The sequence below is a fragment of the Aspergillus karnatakaensis genome (assembly GCF_047715665.1).
Source record: "Aspergillus karnatakaensis strain CBS 102800 unplaced genomic scaffold BJY04scaffold_7, whole genome shotgun sequence".
Lineage (NCBI taxonomy): Eukaryota > Fungi > Ascomycota > Eurotiomycetes > Eurotiales > Aspergillaceae > Aspergillus > Aspergillus karnatakaensis.
In genome coordinates this window covers 627,624-650,945 of record NW_027395719.1, presented here as the reverse complement: position 1 = coordinate 650,945, position 23,322 = coordinate 627,624, and the positions used below count along the sequence as shown (strand labels likewise).

General features: G+C 50.1%; 6 protein-coding genes across 6 annotated transcripts; 3 read left to right on the top strand and 3 right to left on the bottom strand.

The window, feature by feature from the left end:
• Positions 1-9: 9 nt before the first annotated feature.
• BJY04DRAFT_180773 (GTPase-activating protein GYP1) lies at positions 10-3,010 on the bottom strand. Its single transcript, XM_073710111.1, has 8 exons — positions 2,796-3,010; positions 2,715-2,730; positions 2,634-2,643; positions 2,456-2,572; positions 1,904-2,397; positions 965-1,848; positions 801-893; positions 10-744 (listed from the first exon to the last, which is right to left on the bottom strand). The coding sequence occupies exons 1-8, from the start codon at positions 2,820-2,822 to the stop codon at positions 580-582; spliced, it is 1,806 nt and encodes a 601-aa protein (XP_073575182.1). The 5' UTR covers positions 2,823-3,010; the 3' UTR covers positions 10-579.
• Positions 3,011-3,265: 255 nt separating this feature from the next.
• Positions 3,266-6,868, top strand: BJY04DRAFT_180767 (heterogeneous nuclear ribonucleoprotein HRP1). The gene is made up of 6 exons (XM_073710110.1): positions 3,266-3,613; positions 3,675-3,968; positions 5,221-5,261; positions 5,320-5,483; positions 5,543-6,545; positions 6,604-6,868. Exons 1-6 carry the CDS (start codon positions 3,570-3,572, stop codon positions 6,738-6,740), a joined length of 1,683 nt encoding a protein of 560 aa, XP_073575181.1. The 5' UTR covers positions 3,266-3,569; the 3' UTR covers positions 6,741-6,868.
• A 392-nt stretch (positions 6,869-7,260) lies between these two features.
• BJY04DRAFT_214695 (U4/U6-U5 snRNP complex subunit PRP6) lies at positions 7,261-10,252 on the top strand (the record flags this gene model as incomplete). Its single annotated transcript, XM_073715280.1, has 3 exons — positions 7,261-7,643; positions 7,746-10,044; positions 10,106-10,252. The coding sequence occupies 3 exons, from the start codon at positions 7,261-7,263 to the stop codon at positions 10,250-10,252; spliced, it is 2,829 nt and encodes a 942-aa protein (XP_073575180.1).
• Positions 10,253-11,296: 1,044 nt separating this feature from the next.
• Positions 11,297-18,818, bottom strand: BJY04DRAFT_205506 (transcriptional regulator of RNA polII, SAGA, subunit-domain-containing protein; the record flags this gene model as incomplete). The annotated part of the gene is made up of 11 exons (XM_073713604.1): positions 11,297-11,943; positions 12,009-12,117; positions 12,191-12,465; positions 12,545-12,796; positions 13,281-13,442; positions 13,498-14,470; positions 14,595-14,999; positions 15,071-16,402; positions 16,902-18,608; positions 18,689-18,743; positions 18,799-18,818. 11 exons carry the CDS (start codon positions 18,816-18,818, stop codon positions 11,297-11,299), a joined length of 5,937 nt encoding a protein of 1,978 aa, XP_073575179.1.
• Positions 18,819-19,017: 199 nt separating this feature from the next.
• Positions 19,018-20,014, bottom strand: BJY04DRAFT_180755 (mitochondrial 37S ribosomal protein bS18m). The gene is made up of 3 exons (XM_073710109.1): positions 19,851-20,014; positions 19,519-19,757; positions 19,018-19,450 (listed from the first exon to the last, which is right to left on the bottom strand). Exons 1-3 carry the CDS (start codon positions 19,990-19,992, stop codon positions 19,250-19,252), a joined length of 582 nt encoding a protein of 193 aa, XP_073575178.1. The 5' UTR covers positions 19,993-20,014; the 3' UTR covers positions 19,018-19,249.
• Positions 20,015-20,338: 324 nt separating this feature from the next.
• On the top strand, positions 20,339-22,819 carry BJY04DRAFT_231867 (putative mitochondrial respiratory complex I chaperone (Cia84); the record flags this gene model as incomplete). The annotated part of the gene is made up of 2 exons (XM_073719641.1): positions 20,339-22,554; positions 22,621-22,819. The coding sequence occupies 2 exons, from the start codon at positions 20,339-20,341 to the stop codon at positions 22,799-22,801; spliced, it is 2,397 nt and encodes a 798-aa protein (XP_073575177.1). The 3' UTR covers positions 22,802-22,819.
• Between the last annotated feature and the right edge of the window lie 503 nt (positions 22,820-23,322).

The following is a 23,322-nucleotide window of genomic DNA, read 5'->3' as shown; positions in this document are numbered from 1 at the left end:
CAGACATGCACAACCGTATACCTTGGCATCGCTCATGGATAAAGAGGGCTCTTTACATCTGCGTAAACGCCTGCTGCTGGTCTATGTATGAACCAATACCATAACTGGCTTGCCTATTATGTTCCGGCTGTAGATATATGAGTATTGTGGGCCCAAACGATGCAGTTCGCTTCAATGTGGACTCGTAAACCTTCCGTCAATCATGTACGATCTATTCCAGCGAATGGCCCCCCCTTCATCCTTGCATGAGCATGCAAAATGCCTGTCTGAACTCATCACCAAGCAACAAGAACAGTCGAGTAATAGACACAAGTGTTCCTGGAAACTTCTCACTAGCGAAAGCTACTGGCATCGGTGGCTGGTGAATTAAAGGTCTGTTAGGAAGCCTGTTTCTCTGTAATGGTTGGAATTGATGCCTTCGAGGCGAGCGCAAGGATTCATGATGCACAAATTGACTTGCATCATGCTAGACAATCGAGCCGTTATATAAGTGGCACACTCCTTGAGAGCCTTTGCGCAAAGTGGGCTTACCCGCTGAGTGACTGTAAGCTTCCTATAATTTGGAGCACGGATAAACTATTATTGGAAGCCATTATCAGGGGTATGCTCCCCGGTACTCGGACGGAGATGTGCTCTAGAATCCTGGAAAAGACTCTGCCAGATGAAAGCTTCACTGAGAAGCAGTTCGATGTCCTTTTCTGTCCAATCCCTCGTGGGGAGAGCCTGGAGAAACATCATGATTTCCTATAATTCGGGATCATTAGCGTGGGATCTGGCATCGAGCGAACAAAGCAAACTACCTGGAAGTCCATTTTCACCAATTGATCCGTCCATTTCACGAGGAACGCCGCGCACACGTACAAATGGAATCGAGAGAAGCCCTGCTCTTCGGCCTAAGTTTCGGTTAGTATGGGTATATTCCTTCTAGAGGACCAGAGAGTCTAGTGAAGGGGCTACGACGTACCATATACGTGTCCCACATTCGTATAGTGTTTCGCACGCTCACTTCCCGCATGAGCAAGCAGTTCATCCAGCGAAAACTGAACTGCATGAACTCGACGCCCTCCTGCTCCAAGTGCTTCGCGAGAGTGGAATCGATTCGCATGGTCAATTCACGCAAAGCCTTAACTTGACGATGAATACCTGGCTGGGCGTAGATATAGTTGTCTTGAATACCGTCGAGCAGCTTCGTTAAGCACCAGAAGGAATCCGCTTCTACCGCGTCCAGCACGCTTCGAGGTAGTTGACCGGGGTCCATCCCGTCTTCGACATTTAAATCCGTAACATATACACCGAGGAAGACCTGCCAAAGTGGCGTGACAAGGTCGTTTATGCCTTGAACATAACCGCTGGCAGGGTGTCGAATGGCCCAGACGTATAAGATCCTTTCTAGTGATCTCTGAGTAGCTTCATAGCCGTAAAGCTGGATATGAGGACTGGTTCGAGGAACATCAATGCTGATTTGATGCCATACAGCTTCGTCTAGCCCACGACCACGTCCAGTGGAGGAAGATGGCGGATTTCCAGCGGCTGCAGTACCACTACGCTCAAAAGCTTGTCGAACACCGTCTAGATATTCCTTACGTTTCCGCTCAAGTGTAGCGATGCGTCGCTCGCTATTCGTGGGGAGATAACCCAAGAGAAGTTGCCAAGTCATGGGACGTACCTCCTCGGGGACCCCAGACCATGCGAGGTTTCTCAATTCCGCCAAAGGAACGGTGCTCGACTGTAAGAGACGTTTAAATTTGTTGATTCTTGAGATGCGACTTGAGTATGCATCGGTCTCCTTTGGTGAGGCATTCTTCGAAGGTTCAGTATGATTAATGAGATTTAGCGCGTTTGCCGGGTCTGTAGCCTGTTTAGAAGGGTTGATTGCTTTCATCCTGGAGCAATTGAGACATACCTTTCAAAATATCTTTGTATTGAGGCCGCAGAATTTTGCCGTCCCCTTTGCGAGCCGTTGGATATAATGGAATGTCGCGTTCTTCGGCGATATCCGAGCTATTCGCTCGCTGTCTATTGTTCGGCAGATTCAAACCCAGAGAAGACGACTTGTTCTCTGATCTGATAGTGGAAGGTCCGGCAAATTTTGGTTGGGAAGTATCAGCTTTGCGGTTTTGTCTTTTCCGCATACTCGCAATGCTTGGAAGTCCGAACTCATCCTCGTCATCATCAAAAACGATATCTTCCTCGGCATCCTCTTCGTCATCAATCGATTTTGTGTCAGTCGTGGCATGGCTCCACGATCCAATTTCTTGGTTCATGATATCGGAATATGATGCGCGGGGCGGAGCCACCCATACCCCCGGCCGGCGAGGAGAAGGTAATATATGCGGGGAATTGTTGGAAGTCGAACGGGGGAATGTTCGGGCTTGGGTATGGTGCTGCGGCAACCCACTTTTGAGAAGTAACGATCAGTCAAGAGGTATGTGCGACGTCTTTATGGGGTACCGACTTCAGGATGTTGGCATGAGAGTATGAGGCACCGACGACTGTGTTCTGGTCTGGAGATTGAGCGGCTTTTTGGGTCTGCGAAACCGATCTGGCGCTCCAAAACGGGGAGCTTGATTGTCTTTCAAGAGAGTTAGATACCCGTTTGAGAGCACGTTTTGACGGGCAAGGAAGACGCTTACTCAGTTCGGTCTGTATAGAGGCGGGGGACATTATCAGCCACTGGAACCAGAGATTAGTTAGAGAGATTTCGAGGTACGGACCAACCTGAACCATTTCCTGAGAGAGCATTATAATATTAGAGATAGTAACATATTTTTACGAGTAGAAAAGAAAGAACGAACCTGTTGTTGGGCCTTCTTAGAAGTCATTATTGTGTGGGAGAGCGTGCAGAGATGATGTCAATCCGAACAGGTCATTGAGTCAGTATTAGGAGAGGCAGGGGAACGGCGACAATATTGCGGGGTGCTCGAACGAGGCGACTAATGTGTACGTAGATCTAGGACATGCTACAGGATCTGTAAGTAATTGATTGGAGCATCATGGCCACAGCATCATTACATCTGGCTTGCGAAGCACCTGGAAAGATCATCTAGTACACTATTCTTAACGGTTTGTTATTGCTCGAGTTGAGGCTCAAAGGGAGCAGACGAGCACAGCAACCTGTAATTTTCATGAGATAACGTTACTGTAATACACCCGTACTAAGGACAGTATGCCGCTGAAATACGGTAAAACGGAGTCAGTGCAAGTGTATTACTGCACAGCAGGTCTCTCTCTCCAACTCTCCTCCTCTCTTGGAGTCCACGGGTCCCTTCCCATCTTGCTCTTCTTTCCTTTCTCATTGACTTCCCACCTACCTCTCTTTCTTCCTCTCTCTTTCGCACCCCTCCCCAACTTCCTGTTTGCTGTTCTCTTTATCCATTCCTTCACTTTACTATTCTGTAACTGATTACTAGGGATTCTTTCTGCCACTGACTCTGGATTGCCGTTCGAGGCACTCTGACTAGCGAGAATCCTTTCAGCCCCTTCCACCACTATCCGCAGTCCGGCTCTACTAACCGTGTAAATCAACGAGTACCTGCTCTGACTATCAATACGTCCCAGTCCTCACCGCAATGGCTGAACCAGATGATGTTGAGGAGGATCTCTTTGCTGATCTGTATGCTGAAAATTCCCATCCGCTTGCCATCTCACATGTCTAATCCGTCTTTTCTCAACAGGTACGATGCCGATGAGACCACGAATCAAACTGCCCCAACAGGTGGGGTACCAGCAGTTTCCAATCCCCTACCTTCTGATGCACCTGCACAACCTTCCGGGTTCGCTGCCATCCAGTCCATTGAAGGATATGGGAATGAGACCGACAACACACACAATGCCTACCACAATTCCTCTTACGAAGGAGGCTACCAGAATGGCGCGGCAAATTTAGATACAGGATTCAATAACCACAACCATGTTCCCGCCCCAGCAGGAGAATCGGAGTCGCAGGGAACCGGCATCAAGGAAGATGGGTGAGTTTTCCTTTTTTTTTTCTTTCCATCTCGATTCTCTGCACCGTCCTTTTGTTACCTTTGTACTTTCATTTGCTGTGCGACGATTCCGAGTACTGGTCTAGCCCGGTTCAGCTACACCAGTACTTCCGTCAAAGGCGTTGTCAGTGTAAAACATTGTAACGTCGGACATCATCTTGAGAAGCTGAATGCCGGAATCATGTCCATGGTCTCGCAAAGATCAATTATGGCCGAGCTGGTGGTCCATGGGAGTTACGCATTGGGTCGTGAGCATTCTACCCGATTGAAAACCCGGCTGAAGATGCTTGTCTGATCCGTGGCTTTCTGGTCGGATCGGCTGCTGTGGCTAAGGGAAATAATGCCACGGTCGATTAGGGATGTGTCTGGCATTGAAATTCTCAGCTTCATGACGGCCCTCGAATTGGCAGTGGGATCCTCCGTTCAAATCTAGACAGGATATAAACCAGCGAGTCAGCATCAGGATGGCTATACGGGGGCACATGTCGAGATCCTATCAATGCGAGCACCGAGCGACTATAGTACGACTGGTACTATATAGTCTCTTATCGGTTCATGATATAGCAGCACCAGCGAGGAGTAGCGGCCTCAGCTGACTGTTGGGCAATGACCGATCAGTTTACCTACCTAGCTTCGGACTCCATAGACAGCAGGCAGAGATACCATGGTCAGAGAGACAGAAGAGAACAATTGACATATTCGCCCGGCATACCTCTCCCTTGTGGTTCGTCTATTACTCGCATACCTAAGTGGTCCATGGTGCCTACACCGCGGACCCTTCGATTTACTGGGTCGACTTGTAATCCAGTCGATCTGAATAAATACCCGACTTAACACCATGTTGCTGGGGATATGGTCGTGTCGATCCACACTTCTGGGTTATACGTGCACCGAGTCGAAAGAGTCGCTCAGACTCATCGTGCAGCATCAGAAAGCCGTTTCATTCATCTACCCTCGACGGCGGCGATTATCCCGCCTCTATTTCACGTTGCTCAAGAGACATACGGATGACCTCGATTGATTCAAGTAGCCGGAGATGCTGATACTCGAAGACGGTGACAACATCTTCTTGGATCAAACAGCCTGTTTTATCTACACCATGGACCTCCAGCAGTTGCCAACTGTGTTCCCACGCCGGGAATGTCCCCTTTCAATTTGTCGTTCTGATCTTCTTGTGCTGTCGATCGCTTTTCCGAGTCTGAATTTTACCTTGCTAATGAGCTGCATGCCATAGGAAAATGTTCATCGGCGGGTTGAACTGGGAAACAACTGACCGTATGTGCTATCTCCGGGTTTCCTCACATAGTATACATGTTCTAACGTATCGGTATAGAATCCTTGAAGGATTATTTTTCACAATTTGGAGAGGTGCAGGAGTGTACAGTCATGCGTGACAGTGCCACAGGGCGGTCCAGAGGGTTTGGTTTTCTGACCTTCAGGGACCCGAAAACGGTGAACACGGTGATGGTTAAGGAGCATTATCTTGACGGAAAAATCGTATGTATTAACTAGGAGTCGGTACTCGATGATCTGTTCTAAGCTTCATTACTCTGCAGATTGATCCAAAACGCGCTATTCCTCGCGACGAACAAGAGAAGACCAGTAAGATTTTTGTTGGAGGCGTCAGCCAGGAAGCGACCGAGCAGGACTTCAAACAGTTCTTTATGCAGTTCGGCCGTGTTATTGATGCAACCCTCATGATTGATAAGGATACTGGCCGTCCTCGTGGGTTTGGATTTGTGACATTCGACAGCGAGGCAGCCGTTGAAGCTGCTCTTTCGCGTCCTCTCGACATCCTCGGTAAACCTATCGAAGTAAAAAAGGCCCAGCCAAGGGGCAATCTCCGGGATCAAGAGGACCGCAGACGGCCTGGCAGAGACTTTAGGGACGGCAGCCAGGGTGGACCCGACGGTTCTCAACAGCAGCCCGGCGCCCAGGGTCAAGGTGGCATGCCCAACGGGCTCACTCCTCAAATGATGGCCCAGTATTGGCAACGCATGCAACAGTACTTTGCTCTGATGCAACAGCAGATGGCGGTTGCCGCAGCCCAAGGTCAAGGGATGGGAGGTATGGGGATGGCTGGCATGAATCCCGCTATGATGCAGCAGATGCAAATGAAACAGATGCAACAGATGCAGATGGGAAACAACCCGCAATCACCGAGCATGAGCCCTCCCGCCCAGAGCCCGACCCCTCAGACAATGCAGAACATGATGAATCCTGCTATGATGCAGCAGATGCAACAACAAATGCAAAACCAAGGCCAAGCAAATAATATGGGTGGACAAATGAACATGGGAGGCAACAATAGTGGAAACATGGGGGCCGGTAACTATACAGCCGCCAGAGGAGGTCCTGGTTATAACGCTCATGAACAAATAGCCTTTGAACAGCAAAAGTATGAACAGCAGCAAGCTCGACGAGCTATGGAAAACCGAGGTTTTTCTCCGTACCAACAGGGTGGCCCAACTTCATGGGAAGGCATGTACGACGAAGTGCCCCAGCCCAACATTCCCACTGGACCCCAGTCCATGAACCGAGCCGGTAGCACAGGTCGAGGTACGCATTAGCATTCTTACGTCATGGATCACTCCCTGCTTTACTAATGTGTGTACAGGCCAAACGCCGCAGCCACAGGGTGCGGCACCTGCAAATGCTCCTACTGGACCGAAGAATGCTGGAAAGCCTGGCGCGAACTACCGTGGCGGAGGACGTGGAGGCCACCGGGGCTTCCACCCTTACGCTCGAGGCTAAGTTGCTGCATAGGGTGTGCACCAAATCATGAAAACCAGCCTCGGCGTTATATCTTGCGGAATATGATGTATTAATTGCCATTCATTTCTTTTATTGTTCTCTTCCTCTCTCTCTCTCTCTCTCTCTCTTGACTTTGATTTCCATTTTTCCCAGGTTGTGTGCCAAAAGATCCATCCACCTCTATGATTACTTTCCGGCTTGCTTATACATGCGTTTGCCAAAAGGTTGAGAATGAAGCTGTCTATCTGACGTGGGGGAGGTGGACCATAGCCTTTGGTGAGGTGTAGCTCTGAACAAAACAGTGAATGGATGATTGTACGACTATGAAGCAGTTGAAGTAGTAGTAGATTGTTCGAAGTTGATGCCCCAGGCATTATTATCAACGCGATCAGATTACCGGAACGGAATTATGCTTTTACGACCGTCGCTTTTCCAGGCTACTACTAAACTACTATGGTAAAGCTTCGCCATTTACGCAACTTTAGATTGTCTTAATTACTTTCCTCAGAGCCTCGCCACAATGGCGTCTGGACGAAAGGACTTCCTCAGTCAACCTGCACCCGAGAACTATGTTGCTGGCCTAGGTCGAGGTGCGACCGGCTTTACAACCCGCTCGGATTTAGGTCCTGCTCGAGAAGGCCCGACGCCCGAGCAGATCCAGGCCGCCCTCGCGAAGAGGGCGCAACTGCTGGGAGCTGCGCCGCCGACCGCGTACGGCGCATCACGAGAAAAGGGCAAAGGAGAAGAGAAACCAGTAGAAGAAGAAGAGGACGACCGCTTCCAGGACCCCGATAATGAAGTGGGACTTTTTGCCTACGGGCAGTTCGATCAGGAAGATGACGAAGCAGATCGCATATACAGAGAGGTGGATGAGAAGATGGATAGACGTCGGAAAGTGAGAAGGTTAGTAGTATATCACCTTTACCCATTCTGAAATTATTTGTTCATCGGGTTCACCCCCGTTTTCCGGACAGATGACCGACTTTATACCGTTGCCACCTCTAGGGAAGCTCGAGAAATCCAGGAACGAGAAGAGTATGAACGAAAGAATCCGAAAATACAACAACAATTCGTCGACCTGAAACGATCCCTCGCCTCCGTATCCGAAGATGAATGGGCGAACCTCCCCGAGGTAGGCGATCTTACTGGGAAAAATCGGCGAACGAAGCAGAATCTACGTATGCAGCAGCGCTTTTACGCTGTGCCTGACAGTGTACTCGCGAATGCAAGGGACTCCGCTCAGTTTGAAACTACTGTTGCCGACGATGGATCGCAAGCGGATGCTGGGACAGCAGACAGTGTGGATGGGATGATAACTAATTTCGCCAACATTAGTGCTGCTCGTGATAAAGTTTTACAGGTCAGACTTGATCAAGCAGCCATGGGATCTTCAGGAAACCCTGGGTCCGGAAGTGCCACCAGCATCGATCCAAAAGGCTACCTAACCAGTCTGACGCAATCGGAGCTTAAAGCCGGTGAACTTGAAGTTGGGGACGTCAAGCGAGTGCGCGTTTTGCTAGAGTCGGTAACAAGGACGAATCCCAAGCATGCTCCTGGCTGGATTGCGCTTGCGCGTTTAGAGGAACTTGCGGGCCGGATTGTGACTGCTCGAAACGTTATTGCTAAAGGCTGTGAGCTTTCTCCAAAGAGCGAGGATGCATGGCTTGAAAACATTCGACTCAACGAAGGTCACAACGCCAAAGTTATTGCTGCCAACGCTATCAAAAACAACGATCGATCAACCCGACTTTGGATCGAAGCCATGAGACTAGAAACAGAGCCGCGGGCAAAGAAGAATGTGCTAAGACAGGCTATTCTTCATATCCCTCAGTCTGTCACGATTTGGAAGGAAGCTGTCAACCTAGAGGAGGATCCTGCAGACGCGCGCCTTCTGCTTGCCAAAGCAGTAGAAATGATTCCCCTCTCCGTCGAGTTATGGTTGGCACTCGCACGTCTGGAAACTCCTGAAAACGCTCAGAAAGTGCTGAACGCTGCGCGAAAAGCCGTCACCACAAGCCATGAAATTTGGATAGCCGCGTCTCGGTTACAAGAGCAAATGGGAACATTTAGTAAAGTGAACGTGATGAAGCGTGCTATTCAGTCTTTAGCACGAGAGAATGCCATGCTCAAACGAGAAGAATGGATAGCAGAAGCCGAGAAGTGTGAAGAGGAAGGAGCCGTTCTCACGTGCGGCGCTATCATTCGAGAGACGCTCGGATGGGGCCTGGATGAGGACGACGACCGCAAAGATATCTGGATGGATGATGCGAAAACAAGTATCGCAAGGGGGAAATATGAGACAGCAAGGGCCATATATGCATATGCATTGCGTGTTTTCGTCAACCGTAAATCAATCTGGGTTGCAGCTGCGGATCTTGAGCGCAACCATGGCACCAAGGAGGCGTTGTGGCAGGTTCTTGAGAAGGCAGTGGAAGCTTGCCCCCAGAGCGAAGAACTTTGGCTGCAACTTGCGAAGGAGAAATGGCAGTCTGGCGAGATTGACGATGCGAGACGAGTGCTTGGTCGTGCGTTCAGCCAAAACCCGAATAACGAGGATATCTGGCTTGCCGCTGTTAAGTTGGAAGCGGACGCGCAGCAGACAGACCAGGCTCGGGAGCTTCTTTCAACAGCACGACGTGAAGCAGGAACAGACCGGGTATGGATCAAGAGCGTAGCTTTTGAACGCCAACTCGGTAACATCGACGATGCCCTGGACTTGGCCAATCAAGGTCTGCAACAATTTCCAAAGGCCGATAAACTTTGGATGATGAAGGGCCAAATATACGAGTCTCAGAATAAGTTTCCTCAAGCTCGCGAAGCCTACGGAACGGGTACCCGAGCCTGCCCCAAATCAGTTCCGCTCTGGTTACTGGCCGCCAGATTGGAAGAAAAGGCCGGTGCAGTGGTGAGGGCGCGGTCGGTTCTTGATAGGGCCCGCCTAGCAGTGCCAAACAGCCCCGAGCTCTGGACTGAGAGTGTTCGAGTCGAGCGGCGCGCCAACAACATCCCTCAAGCCAAGGTGCTGATGGCAAGAGCACTACAGGAAGTCCCTTCGTCTGGTCTGCTCTGGAGTGAAAGCATCTGGTACCTTGAACCCCGCGCACAACGTAAGGCTCGGAGCCTGGAAGCTATCAAGAAAGTAGACAGCGACCCCATTCTCTTTATCACGGTAGCGCGAATCTTCTGGGGAGAACGACGACTCGAGAAGGCGATGACTTGGTTCGAAAAAGCTATCGTGTCCAACAGTGACCTAGGTGACGCCTGGGCCTGGTACTACAAATTTCTACTGCAGCATGGCACAGACGTAAGTTCCCAATTATCTCCACGGAAGTCTAAGAAGGATTTGTTTAACAGTCTAACCACAGGACAAACGCGCCGACGTCGTATCGAAATGTATCCTTTCCGAGCCGAAACACGGCGAAGTCTGGCAATCGATCGCCAAAGAGCCCGCCAACGCATATAAGTCGACTGAGGAGGTTCTCAAGCTAGTTGCTGACAGTCTCGTCCAATGAAAAATGGGCCTTAATACTTGATGCTTGATTGCGTTTGTTGTATAGTATCTTTACTAGAGCATGTCATAATACGGCTTGGGCGTTTGGGATGGGGTTCTACGAGGTTTGAATGAACGTTGATATCTCGATTTCAGTTGAATTGATCTGTGAAGTTGAATTTCCCTCTGCTTAGTTTTCTCGATGTAGCCTCAATCAGGTATTGTCAGGGCACAAGGTCAGGCAGGGCAGTCAACATAAATGAACCTCCGTCCTGCAATGTGGTAGTCCAACATCCCGCGCTACGTACAGCTTCATTCATGAGAATACATCGTATGGTGTGATATGGATTCATAAGCTAGTCTCACTCGATCAAGTAGGTATATCATCCCGAAGCCCCATGCAAAACTTGCTAACTATACACGACAGCCAGTCGTAGCTGGAAAAGAAAGAAAACAACGCATCGGTCCGCCGCTCCTATATATAAAATCAAACAATGCTCTTCGGAGAACCAACAGCAAGCAGTAGATAGGAGGTCTGACAGCCATCAATCGAGCCAGATCCTGCTGCTGCTGTAGTGTGGATCTTCTCCCTAAAAACCGGTGGAAGCCATAGTCAGATTGAAAAAGGAAAATTATAACCAATCAACCTGTGGGTATCGAGTAAGCGCTGCACACCACGGACGAACTCTCTTGCGTGCGACGCGCTGGCACATTCCTGAAGGGAGCTGGGACGATGCTGGTGGCTGTATCAGGTCATCTTATATTCGTCAACGAACGAACAAGATGAGACAGGTAGGAAGCAACACTGAACGAGTAGAAATGGAGTATTACACGTGGTAAGAACTCCGGGCCAGAGAAGAAAAAAGATGCAATAAATGAGGAGGCCACACCATATGTGGGTTCCCGCCGATACTCCTAGGACGCCTTTTTGCCTTTACCCAGACCGAGATGCTGCAGATGATGGCTTTTTAGACCGAAGCCGGGCAGAATGTAAGGAAATAAAATGTGACAGGGAACTGGGATGATCAAATATCTCCGCAAAAGGTAAGGACAAATCACATGTCGGTCATGAAGCCATTGAAAGGCATTCGTCTAATAGAGCCCCGAGTTGATCATGGTCGCCGAGCGTGGCTCCTTCCCAGCCAAGATCTGCTTCATCCAGATCCATCTCATCTACACCGTTCGTTGGTTTCGTGTCGTCTACCTCAAAGCGATCTTGTTTGTCGGCTTCTAATTCGTCCTCGAGATAGCCTCCCATTATGTGGTCGATGAGCAATGGCATATGGCTTAGGACCCCAGTCCCAAGCTCTAGCGATAGCCGGAGGTCTCTGACCCCAAGGGAGCTGCGGGTACTTGCTTCACGGGCCTCAACGGGAAGAAGTCCTGTGGCGCCGTCTTTGGCGATCTCACCACGAGTGAAAGCCAACTCTTCCCGCTCAAGTTGTTGCTTGTATGACCGCTTCATCATACCGTTGATAGTGCCAGAAGGTCCATTCGATCTCGTCCGAGAGAACACAACCGAAAGCACCTCCTTTACGAAGGTTTCTGTTGCTATTGCCATGAACTCGGCGCAGGCGACACCAGCGCCATTGACGACTGATTCTTCATAGCATATAGGAGTCATCCGCGCATGTATTGATTCCGTATCGGGAAATTCACCGGTTTCTGACGCAAGCGGCTGTGCGTATCGTTTTCGAACTTCCAGTTCCCAATCTATGCGGAAAGGAGACCGATTAGTCTCGGCTCACGACACTAATTATATGTAAAAAAACACTTACTCGTCATATTCAGGCCGCCGGCGCTGGCAGGAACCTGACTTGGCAGTTTGATCTGCTTAGCTAGCCGGTATTGCTCTAATTCATTGCGTACCGTCTCATGGGGGTCGCGCTGGACAGGAACACATTGTTAGACAACCGAATCCATGCGCATGCAACGCAGCCAGGGGACATTCATAGCATACCTCTGGAATGGCTTTAATCCGTCGGCGATCTCTTGGAGGCAATTGCATGATCTCCGTCTTCAGTCGCTGCTCCGCGGCATCTCCAGAAGTCGGTTTCGAAACCACGGACGGCTTGTCGTTCGCGGATACCCAACTTGCAACTCCATGGTCGGGCAAATCCCTTGTGAGGTTCCCAATAATCGCGCAGACGAAATTATTATGAAGGTGTTCGATTTTCTGGTCGGCGCATATGATCTGATCGATGCGCGCTGTGAGTTCATCTTGGTTTAATTGCCCTACCGAAGGGAAGCAAAGAGAGTTAGTACAAGTATCGAAGACCGGGCTGCAGGGAAGCTTATTTCAGTTATTGTATACCTAATAGGAAGAGCGTGGTGGCTTCTTTGTACTCAGTCCACTTGTGGCCGATAGCAGCTTTCAGCTCCGTGTAGATAGGCTCTAGGTCCAGTCGCGGCACCGATATCAGCGCTTTGGTAGCCTTCTGTGTAGGAGCACTGGGGGCCGTATTCTTTGATGAAGAGACCGCAGCGGATGCAGAGTCGGTTCGACTCAAGGCCGCTGGGTCGATCTGCATGGTTGGGGATGTGAGGCTCGCGGAGGCGCGACGGGCTGCGCGAAGCCGGGGAGGCGGACAATTAGAGCTTCATGTAGGGGGAGGCATTCCAGAATGCGGAGATAGCCAGAAGAGACACAGCAGATGATGAAAGGACACAAAAATCGATGAAATCGCGGTGGAGAGTGGTGCAGGTTGATGGCCGAATTTAGATGGTTGGTGGAAGGAGGTTCGAAACAATTCTGGGGCTCATTCATGATCTTGACTTCGTTCCCCGCCAATTCCATTCAGATGGGCAGGTAACGCTCCTGCATGGTCTATTTCGGTATTTTGCTTGTGAAGACTGCTGAAACTGTACATTACATTTACTTGAATTATCTATTTTACGGATACAGTTTGACAGCATCCTCGTCGAGAACCCCGAAGAGCCGTCCGATTTCCTCTGATATGCCCTCGATCTCTTTCGACAGTTGCCCAGTCACCAGCACTATCAAGAATGTCAAAGCTTATACCGGGGGTGAATAATGCGACTCTACATACCATATGCGTAAAGTAGGGAGTAATCTTCGTCCGTTGACAACCGGGAGACCCCTGGGTCCTTGCGATAGTGAAAGAGACGAGCCAGAAGTCGGTCCCGCGCATGCTCAACATTGGGCAGGTTGTCGTTCATGGGATAGCCTAATTTCATCGAGGACGCCATAACTTGGGTGCAATGCAAGTCAGTTAGGGGGCGTGTGGAACTCTGAGGATAACTTACAGGACAGTAGGTGGCTTATGCGAGACGACAAATGTCGTCTCTCTCGAACCGTGTAGTCAAGTATGGCCATCTCACCTTTTGATGCAGTCATGTTCTTGGCCAGCTCAAGGTTCATAGCTACAAAAGAATCGACCATGCTCCGTGTGCGCGCAAGAAGGTTGGTGTAAGCAGCATCTGGAAACGCCTGTTTGAGTTGAAACTCAGACCGAGCTGAGACTTGAAGAGACTCCAAGTGGGAGAGGAAGCGCTCAACTTCAAGTTTATCCCTGGCGCTCATAAACTCCGTTGGATGTTTTAGATTATGAGTTGCGGACAGGGGGCCGGATTTCCATATCAGACTCATTCGAAGCCATAAGAGGGCGAGGCCATGCTTCAATCTCTTCCGAGCACTGATAGGCCATATAAGGCGCGTGATGATAATACCCCAAATGCAACCAGAAAGGACGGCCATAACTCGGTGCAGAGTAATCTCACTAATAACAGGACTATCTCCTCCCTCATCCTGATCTTCTTGACCATCTTGCTGGGTGAGCGAGTATGCGTACAATACGGAGAGATTGTATGTCAGCATGATAAAGCGGCCCATCGGGCCTTGACGCTTGACAAGGATGATGTAGGCAGTCCAGATTGCCATGAACAAGCCTAAGAAAGCGAGACCATACGCATTGCCAGCAGTAACATACCAAGAGAAAATGGCACAAACCGCACCGAGACATGTGCCAAGAAAGCGAGCATATCCGGTAGTGTTAGAGGAGCCGATGGTCATTGAGCAGACCAACATGTATGAAAGCAGGCCCCATTCACCACGCCAATGGGAGTAGAACGGTCGCGTCGCGTCAATGAAAGACGGCAGGGCATAAAGTGCTGCACCAGTACCGACTTTGATCGCGAACTTCATGTCATCTCGCCTCAAAATGCTAAAGGATTTCCACATCTGATACCTAAGCCTTGCCTTTGCAGAAGTTTTCTCGGGCTTACATGCGCCATTTTGGGCGTTTGAATAATTATTTGTTGCAGAAGATGGAACGATGACACCCCTCAAAGAGGTTGACTCGATCAAGGGTTGATCTGCGCCTGATCAGCAAATTCTTCTCTACAACACCAGGAGCGCTGTCGGAAAGGTCCTTACCGGAAAACCTTCTTCGACGCTCGGATTTGCCTTTGCGCCAAAACTTCAGCCAGTTCCAGGACCTTCCGCGGGGTCGCTCTTCGGACTCGAGTTGTAGTTCGTCAAGAATGACGAGCAAATCCTTCAGTTGCGCCCCAAACTCAAGCAGCGAGAAACTGAAATGCCCACAACTGGCTGCAACCTCTTCCAGATCTGCTTCACTTTCAACACTCTTGATCTTGAAGATTTCTTTCTGCCGGTATATAGTTTTCAACGCTTCGACTCGTGACTCTTGATACAGCTCAAGCGCACGGTCAAGACTAGTACGAAGTCTGCTGTCGATGGAGACTTTGTAATGCGGAGCTGGAGTGAAGGGTATCTCTTTGAATATCTCCTTTAAAGTGAAGGCAAGTGATCGCTGTGGGCTATTAGCACCCGTCGAGATAAACCCAAAGAACCACTTACCATAGATGGTCCTAAATGGTCAATGAAGATGGCGAAAATATCAGCAGGAAGGAGAGCGATATCGGCTTCGGATTCTGAGGTTTGCCTACGGCTTAGGGCCGGTCGAAGAACGTCGGGCTCCGATACCTCCTCATCCGGCCTTTCCTCGATTGCCTCTAGGAAAGATCGTTCCTCAGGCAGCGACCACGGACTCAGAGGCCTGTGAGAATCAATTCCGTGATAGGATGACCCGAAGCTTTGTATTTGTGACGACTCAAGCTTGGTCTGTCTGAGTAGCTGAAACTGCAAGGAGGCAGCGCTGCGCAGACCTCCCAGGTTATGTGTGATATCTTGCACCCAGCGAACAAGGTTTTTCTCCAACCTATACTCCTTCTCTGTGCCTCTCGCATAGTGTTCAAGTTTAGCTTCTTTGACAAGGGCATCAAGTTGGCCGTAAGCTTTCTTATGCTGTGCAGCTGCAGCAACGAATTCTGCAGCCTGAAGATCTTCCTCAGAGCCACTTAGAAAGCTCTCTGTGATAAGAGCCAGCATTGTTGCCATGGATTCGGTTGCAGTGGTGAGGTTGGCCCGCAGCTTCTTCCGCGCCGAGATGGGAAATACAAAAAACGAGACAGCCATAGTAGCACTGACGCCCATTATGATCATTTTCAGAACCTGTGATATTTTTCCGAACGACAAATCTCCGGCTTGGACTGCGCCTTCTTTGGTCAAGACGCTGATCGTGGAAAGTGAGGCCAAAGAGCATGCGACGTTCACGAGAGGGTCGCTCAGTCTCTGCTTCGTCCATCCGATGAAACCAAGCCCACCTCCACAGAACACAATGAGGACTATAGCGTGTCCGAGCGGAAGCAAGTCCAATGTATCCTGGAAAAACATTGAGACACACATACTGGTGATCGAAACGAAAGCTGTGTATGCGAAGGCCAAGAAAGCACATATCAGTGCCTTGAACATGCTGCCCTGCGACCTAGCTGGGTGGAAATAGACCGTAATTGTGGCTACCATATGCTTGCTATCCTGATGGCCGAGAAGTGCCGCAAGCGCGGGCACGAAGGTGGCCAGAGAGCCGAGTAGATAGGCAAGACTGCATTTTAGGACGCCCACTCCCAACTCGGACGAGACAAACTGCCGCAGCGAGAGGTATTGTCGCCAGCATTTGCCTTTCAGCCAAAGACCGAGACCTTCCTGGGAGGGCGGCAACTCATCAGACAATAGCCCGCGCCGCTCTTCATCGTCGATGTGATCATCGGAGTCGAATTGCGAATTTCGTAGTTGGACGAGACCTTTCAGGCGCTGGCCAGTTTTCGGGAGAATAAACGTCGCTTGACGCAGCTGAAGTATCGTTCACTATTAGCCAGCTGACTTCAGATCGCAGGCTACCATGCCAGCACGAGATCTTTCTCACCTTCTGCGAGCGGAGAAACCGATGGGAGTTGGTCGACGAGCTCCCAGACACAGACATATCGTTATCTCATTTTCGCCGACCGGATGAAACGTGCTTCGAGGTCTGCAAACGCAGAGATGTTATGTGATGCAAGAAATTAAGGAGTGACAGAGACGACATCGGAGCTGTGGTCGGAGCTTTGATCGGCAGTGTCTTCCTCAAGGTCTTGGAACTGAAGCTCCTCGCTGCCCAATCAAAACATTGGATTTGACCCCGGATTCTGCTGGATACCTGGTGCCTACCTACTGCCAACTACGGAGTACAATACTACCGTATATGATCTCAGGATAACCACCCTGTTATGTCATATATATACTACGTATCCGCTATAATAAACTTCCATGTTCTTTCTCTATTCCTCTATTTCAACCCCTCAACCTGCCACACCTTGACTGCCGCATCCGCTCCAGCAGAGGCTATCTTGGAGCCACTGGCAATCCACGCCACACCGTTGACGCCCTCCTTGTGAGCGTTGGACACCTGCAGCCAATCTCCGGGAGTCGTCAAGCTCCAGACGAAGATGTTGGTGTCCAGAGCCCCACTGACAAGATGTGTGCCGTTGTCGTTCCACGCAATGGAGGTGATACGAGACGTGTGCGCCGTCCAGCGGTCATTTACAAGACTACCGTCGGCAACCTTATACACAAGAACACGGCCTCGCGAGTCACCAACAGCTAGGCTGGACCCATCTGGCGAGAAAGCTAGGGCAGACACGGCGTTTCGCGACGCTTTGAAGTCCAGCTTTGGTGTAAGGGTAGAGCCAGAAATCTTAGATATCTGGATAGTCGAATCATCTCCTCCAATTGCTGCTACGCTACCCCGAGCTGCAACAGCAGTGATTGGGAAGTTCACTTTGCTGTCACCAACTTTCTGGCCGTCCTTATGGATCTCGATGCTCTCAGAAGTTGCCACTAGGACGGTTGCGTTTCCAGCAGCGACTCCTTTAGGTTGGCCAGAGAGCTTGGAATAGCTGCCGGTATACGTTTTGGCCCCAACGTCCACTGATCGAATCGTGTCATCCCAAGAGACACTGTAAATCCTCCCAGAGCCTTCTTGTGTAGGTGCTAAGCCTGCGATGTAGGATGCGGAGCGATCTCCTTCAATCTCCTCCGCGGTTCCGGTGGGAACATTCCAGCTGCAAACTCTTCCATCGAAGCTTCCTGTCCAAAGCGTCTCATCACCGCTTCCCGATCCGAATGTGGTCAGAGACGTAATATTTTTCTGGTGTCCTTGGATGACTTGTCGCGGTTCTGCTGTACCCTCAACAAGATAATTAAGGTCACCACTCAACGACAAGCTAATAAGCAAGTTATCGCTTCTACCAGGGGGCCAAACAACGCCCACTTGCTGGTCGAGCACATTTGAGTTTCCTTCCCCGCCAATGTTCCAGTTCTGAGTGACCTTGCCTGCCTCCACGTCCCAGATTTTGACGGTCTTGTCGGCGCTGGCGGTGACGAATTTCCGCGAATCTTTCGACCAGGATACCGCAAAGATACTCCCCTTATGTTCACCTTCGCCAATTTGGCCTTTAGTCTCTCCTGTCTTACCGTCAAACAACCAGATCTTCCTGTCAGCACCGACGCTGACCAATGTGGAGCCATCGGGGCTGAAGCCGACACCGTAGATGTAGTTGATATGCTTGTCGCGAATACCACTGTCAAATTTGAAGGGTACCCCGTGGTAGAAAACCATGTTCATATCGTCACCGGCAGCGGCAGCGCGGAGTGGCCGCTGCTGGCGGATCGATACAGTATTGATAGGCTGGGTATGTCCGCGGATTTCGCCGACAGTATTACCGCTGTCCCATGTGATGCAGTGGCCATATCTTTGCTTTCCGTCCCCGACGGCGATGATGCGCTGCGAATCGCCGTCCCAGGCAAGATCATTGATTCGACCGTTGACAATGCTATATTCACCCTTGGTGTGTCCCTCGCCAACACAATCCCATACTCTGACTATACCGCTGGCATCACCACTGGCAACATAGAAACCGGACGGCGCAAATCGGGCGACTGTAGTTTGGACCTTATGTTCGGTGTACTGTCGTGCAATTGCGGGGTCATCGATCGAACGAAGGAAGACGGACTTATTCGACTGTTTATAGCATTACCTCGAGTCAGTCATTACCGTCACATTCTAAGTCATTAAGATGTTCCCCGTATGGTTGTGCTTACAGCGTAAGCGAGGCGTTCACCCTTCGCATCGGAAGAGAGCTGAGTGGGTTGACCCCTCGTGGTAGTCGGGCTGGCTGCCCAGATCGACTCTGTGATCAGGATTAGCTAACGATATATCGACATTGTTCATGGAAGAAACGACCGTTTATGATTGCCATGACTGAGCCGGCTGTAGTGATTCGGTGTGAAAATGAGTAGATAAGTTGAGGTGAGGCGAAACAGGAGACAAATAACGGAAGCTGGAGGTGGGGAGGTGCTCTGTTTACCCGCTCGGTGCCTGGCCGATGTCATAAGTATTGAATGGTCTACTCCGTACCCTGCAAACAATTCCCTGATAACCGGAGCCTGTTTGGATTTAATGGTTTCTTGGATGATCTAGTCTGGATATATTACATGTCTGACGGCCAGACCCCATACATAGTTGATATAGTACATTGCGCACTGTTGACGCCAGCACCCATCGAAATAACACCAGGGATAGAGAAGAATAAGCAAAATTGGCAAGAAAGGTGCCGATCGAAGTATAAGTTTTCTAACCAAACGCAGGACATTTTGCTGCCCTTAATAACCGTCAAACGCACCCGGCCCTATCACCCCGGCTATAATCTCGGGGTGACGATGTACACTGGGCATCAGCCCGATGCCAATGGCTCTTCGAATTGCCTTGGCCATTTTTCTTTGGTTCACGCCGCGTAGGCCGGTCGAAGTCCTGTGCCTTATACGGCCCATCGGCGTCATATATGAAGACATCACGGAAAAATTCTGAGCAGCACACAAAGAAGTCAGTCTATGTCCTTGACTTGTTCCTTCGTTACAATATCACGACGTACTTTGTAGTGGTCCAAGGGATTGAGCCCCTGAGCATCGAAAATATCCTTGGTCGGGGCTTTGCGCTTGCTCCACTTCTTCATCTCGGTAGGACTGAGATCATGCGGCGCATAAACATCACCAGACTTCCAGTCGCGAGTTTGGAATTTCGAGATGGCTCGGTTTTCTGCTTGCGCCCGATAGTCTCCCATGATTTGACTGCGATTCTGCAAAGTCTCTCGGTTACGTCTTGTAATAGCGGCTGGTGAAGCAGAGTTAGTTGCGAGGCATATATATATCTCGTAGGACAATCGGATGGATAGGATCAGTGACGAGGGTGGAAAGACGAGCTTACATTGTTCCCTCGAACTACTAGTCATGAGACTCTGCAAGGCACTGTGTGTACCTTTGCTAGAGGAGGATTTCAAGCGACAAGCTGATCGCGTAGCCGACACAAGACCCCTTAATGGGGAGAAAGAGAATATATTCGACGACATGTTGTGGTGCGTTGTTGATTGAAGAATGGGATGAACGGGGAAGCCAAAAGTGAAGCCAGCTGCCAGTGAAGATTCATCGGCGTGCCAAGAACTGCGTGCATGCTTGCCGGGAAATTTGGGAGCTCAAGCTCGGAGATCCGTGATGGGTTGTTCTCTCCAAGAGTCCACACTGCAACGCAATTGATACAGTACACTCCTCACCCCGTCGAATAAAGCACTGCCTTTGACTCCCGAAGTACAGGGCTTCCCTACATGCTGCTACAGCTGGCACTGTTCATCCCTGGTCGCGCCAAACTCTCCTAGCAGCCCGCCGCACCTCCGTCAGCGCAACCACGAGCTCCTTAAGATGCAGTCGCAGCTCACCCGGAAAGTCTTTCGAGCAATACTTAACAGTGAACTGCTCCCATCATCCCAATGTCGCAGTCGATGCATACACACCATTCGAGTATATCGCCCCCGCCGGATAGTACCTAGTCTGTCTCACGTGCAGCGACGCGGGTTGTTCGCTTTCAATTTCAATCCCAAAGCTGCTGCTCCGCCGCCCGCTACACTACAATCTGAAATCGGACTGAAGCCAATGAAGGACTTGTTGAACTCGCGGGCAGATAAAAGTCGGGGACCTTCTGATGACGTGCTAGCGAAAGCTTTCCAGGCGTACTTCGAGGCCAGGGCGGAGGAACCGGGTGTTATCTCCCAGCTACAGGCCAAGTTACTCACGACGACTTGGGACCACTTGCAATCTCAGGAAGAGAAACTAGATCCGGAAGACTGGCAAAGGGTTTTCTCTGATGATAACCTTGACAAAGCTTTATACGTGTTGTCCAGGGCTAAATGCCTTACCGGGGCGCGTGCGGAATTGCGGGATCTTGCGCGTCGTGTCTTCCATACGCTTTGCGAGGACGTTGGGGCCGATTATGATCGAATTACTCAATTCTCGCTTCTTGCCTACATCGAAATCCAGGCGCTCAATGGCAATCCGGACGAGGCCCGGGAGACCGTCGAGAGGTTCTGGTCCAAGCTGCGCGGGGCCGATCCTTCGCCTTGGGCAACTGTGATGAAAGGATTCGCGTTGAGCGACGACAGGCGGCGCCAGGCCAAATGGATTGCTGAAAAGTCAAATGGATATGGAGTCCCGTTCGATCCTGCTATGCAAGCAGACCTGGTTCAATATCTAATCGGACGTGATAATATGAATGCAGTTAAGGCAGTTTATGAATGCCCGCTGTCCGGTGGTAAAACGCCTAGCCTATCAACCAAGATCGCTGTTTTGAAGTACGCTATACGCAAGACTAATACAGCTTGGGCCCAGCCTATTTTCCATTCCATTCTACTCAGCCCTGTCTCAGAAACTCTTGGAGTTCGGCTGCTTTGGCAGGCCGCCGAAGGGAAAGATGCGTCGCAGGTTTCCAAGACCCTGGAACTTCTGACGGTTAAGAATGTTGACGCTAAAGCGTTGTTCACGACCGCGTGCTTGAATGACCTGATCGAGTATGCAAACTCGGCCAATAGCCCTCAGTTGGCCTCCCAATTTATGGATCTAGCCTCGGCATGGGGCATCATACCTGATACGCAGACCACTCTGCTGCGTTTGGAGTCCTATATCCAAGCTGGTAATGTTGGAGTGGCGCTCAAGCTTCTCGCTAGTATGGACGGCCTTGAAACGACGGGACCCGAGAATCTTCCTTTGATGAACAAACTTATTAAAATGCTTTCCTTGTCTAGCCATGATGACGCCGTTTTTGAGGCCATCTCATTTCTCCTTGATCCAATCTTCGAGTCGAACATCCGCCTAGAAGCGGATACACTCGCCGCAATCACGCACATGCTTCTCTATCGACACGACTGGGAGGGTGCCTCCGATTTACTTCGTCCTCGTATAGCGACCTACGACTCAGAAGACAGAAGCAAAATACGGAACTCATTGACCGACTTCATTCTCGACCTCAGCCAGGAAAGCGAGCACGCGTGGGTGGTATACGAACTATTACGGCTTGCCTTTCCGGAGACCGGAGTCAGAATGCGAACCTCCATTATGATCTCCTTCTATGACAGAAACCGCAGCGATCAAGCATTTCTCGTCTTCGGCCACATGCGCCAAGCCCAGAATTTCTCGCAACGCCCTAAACCCGATACCTACGCGCGATGCTTCCAGGGCATCGCCCGCACGCAAGACTCCGAGCGCCTAGAATCCGTCCACAACATGCTCAAACTCGACACCGAAGTCGACCTCAACACCCGCCTTCTCAACTGGCTCATGTTCGCATATGCCGTCTGCGACAAACCGGAGAAAAGCATGCAGATCTTCAGAGACATTTTGCAATCAGATGAAGGTCCCACACCACGTACCATCTCTCTCTACTTCAAAGTCTGCGCAAAGCACCACAATGGCGCATTGGAGGCCCAGAAGTTAATAAGTAAGGTCAAATACCTCGGCATCCCCATTGACCGCCACACGTATACAGAATACGTTGCAGCGCTAGCCGCACAATGCGAGTTCACCCTCGCCACAGAGGCCATGGACGCTATGGAGGAAACAACCGGCTACCCACCAACCGCAACCTCGTAAGGTCCCCACCCTTTTCATATCATTCAGCCCCAACATGACAGCAAGTCTAACCATGTACTCAGGATCGGATACTTTTATAACTGCATTCCCTTCCAATACTGGAAAGACAAAGTCGAGAAATGGGCCAAGGACCGGTACCCGCAGCTCTGGGCGCAACTGGAGGGAATCGAACGCACGGAACTTGAAGAAGGGATGGGCCTGATGTTCAAGCTGAAGAGGAACGATATACCCAAGTCGCTGTAATGACTTACTTTGTCTTATGTGTATAATGGCATGACATATATAGATAGATCAAAGTGTCTGTATAACTATCTATATACAGACCACACAAAAAATAGAAGACATGCACTTGGTGCAGTCGATGTTTGCTCCTTGTTGCATGTAGGTTCTGCCAACTTGTAAACACAATCTCAAGCAGTTTTGCGGCACTTTTCCCTAGATGCGTGTGGGTAGCACGGCCGAAGAGAAAGCTAAGCTAATACATCAGTAACAGCACAGAACAGCGCCTGGAAACAGACACGAATCGGTCTTGAGAGATCAATTAAAAACCGTACTATCATAGCTTTTCTGTATTCCCCATGCTGGATAGAGACATAAGGTTATAGTCTAACTAGAACTTGTAACGCTGCAAATATACAACTCTGAAATAGAAAATGCAAAAAAAAAAATAAAAAAAAAAAAAAACGTATCAGAGAACGCCTCGATCCACCGTCTAAACAAGTTTATTTTTGGGATTGAGCAAGTCGATTGGTCATGCTGTAGTT

Excerpts from the sequence above, each read along its gene's own strand:
- BJY04DRAFT_180773 (XM_073710111.1), bottom strand. The coding sequence starts at position 2,822 with ATGACTTCTAAGAAGGCCCAACAACAG. Across the intron at positions 2,398-2,455 it reads TCTCATGCCAACATCCTGAA|TGGGTTGCCGCAGCACCATA; the intron begins GTCGGTACCCCA and ends ACTTCTCAAAAG. Across the intron at positions 894-964 it reads GAATGTGGGACACGTATATG|GCCGAAGAGCAGGGCTTCTC; the intron begins GTACGTCGTAGC and ends ACCGAAACTTAG.
- BJY04DRAFT_180767 (XM_073710110.1), top strand. The coding sequence starts at position 3,570 with ATGGCTGAACCAGATGATGTTGAGGAGGATCTCTTTGCTGATCT. Across the intron at positions 3,614-3,674 it reads GAGGATCTCTTTGCTGATCT|GTACGATGCCGATGAGACCA; the intron begins GTATGCTGAAAA and ends TTTTCTCAACAG. Across the intron at positions 5,484-5,542 it reads ATTATCTTGACGGAAAAATC|ATTGATCCAAAACGCGCTAT; the intron begins GTATGTATTAAC and ends ATTACTCTGCAG.
- BJY04DRAFT_180755 (XM_073710109.1), bottom strand. The coding sequence starts at position 19,992 with ATGTCGTCGAATATATTCTCTTTCTCCCCATTAAGGGGTCTTGTGTCG. Across the intron at positions 19,758-19,850 it reads TAGTAGTTCGAGGGAACAAT|CCGCTATTACAAGACGTAAC; the intron begins GTAAGCTCGTCT and ends CTGCTTCACCAG. Across the intron at positions 19,451-19,518 it reads ATCCCTTGGACCACTACAAA|AATTTTTCCGTGATGTCTTC; the intron begins GTACGTCGTGAT and ends TGTGCTGCTCAG.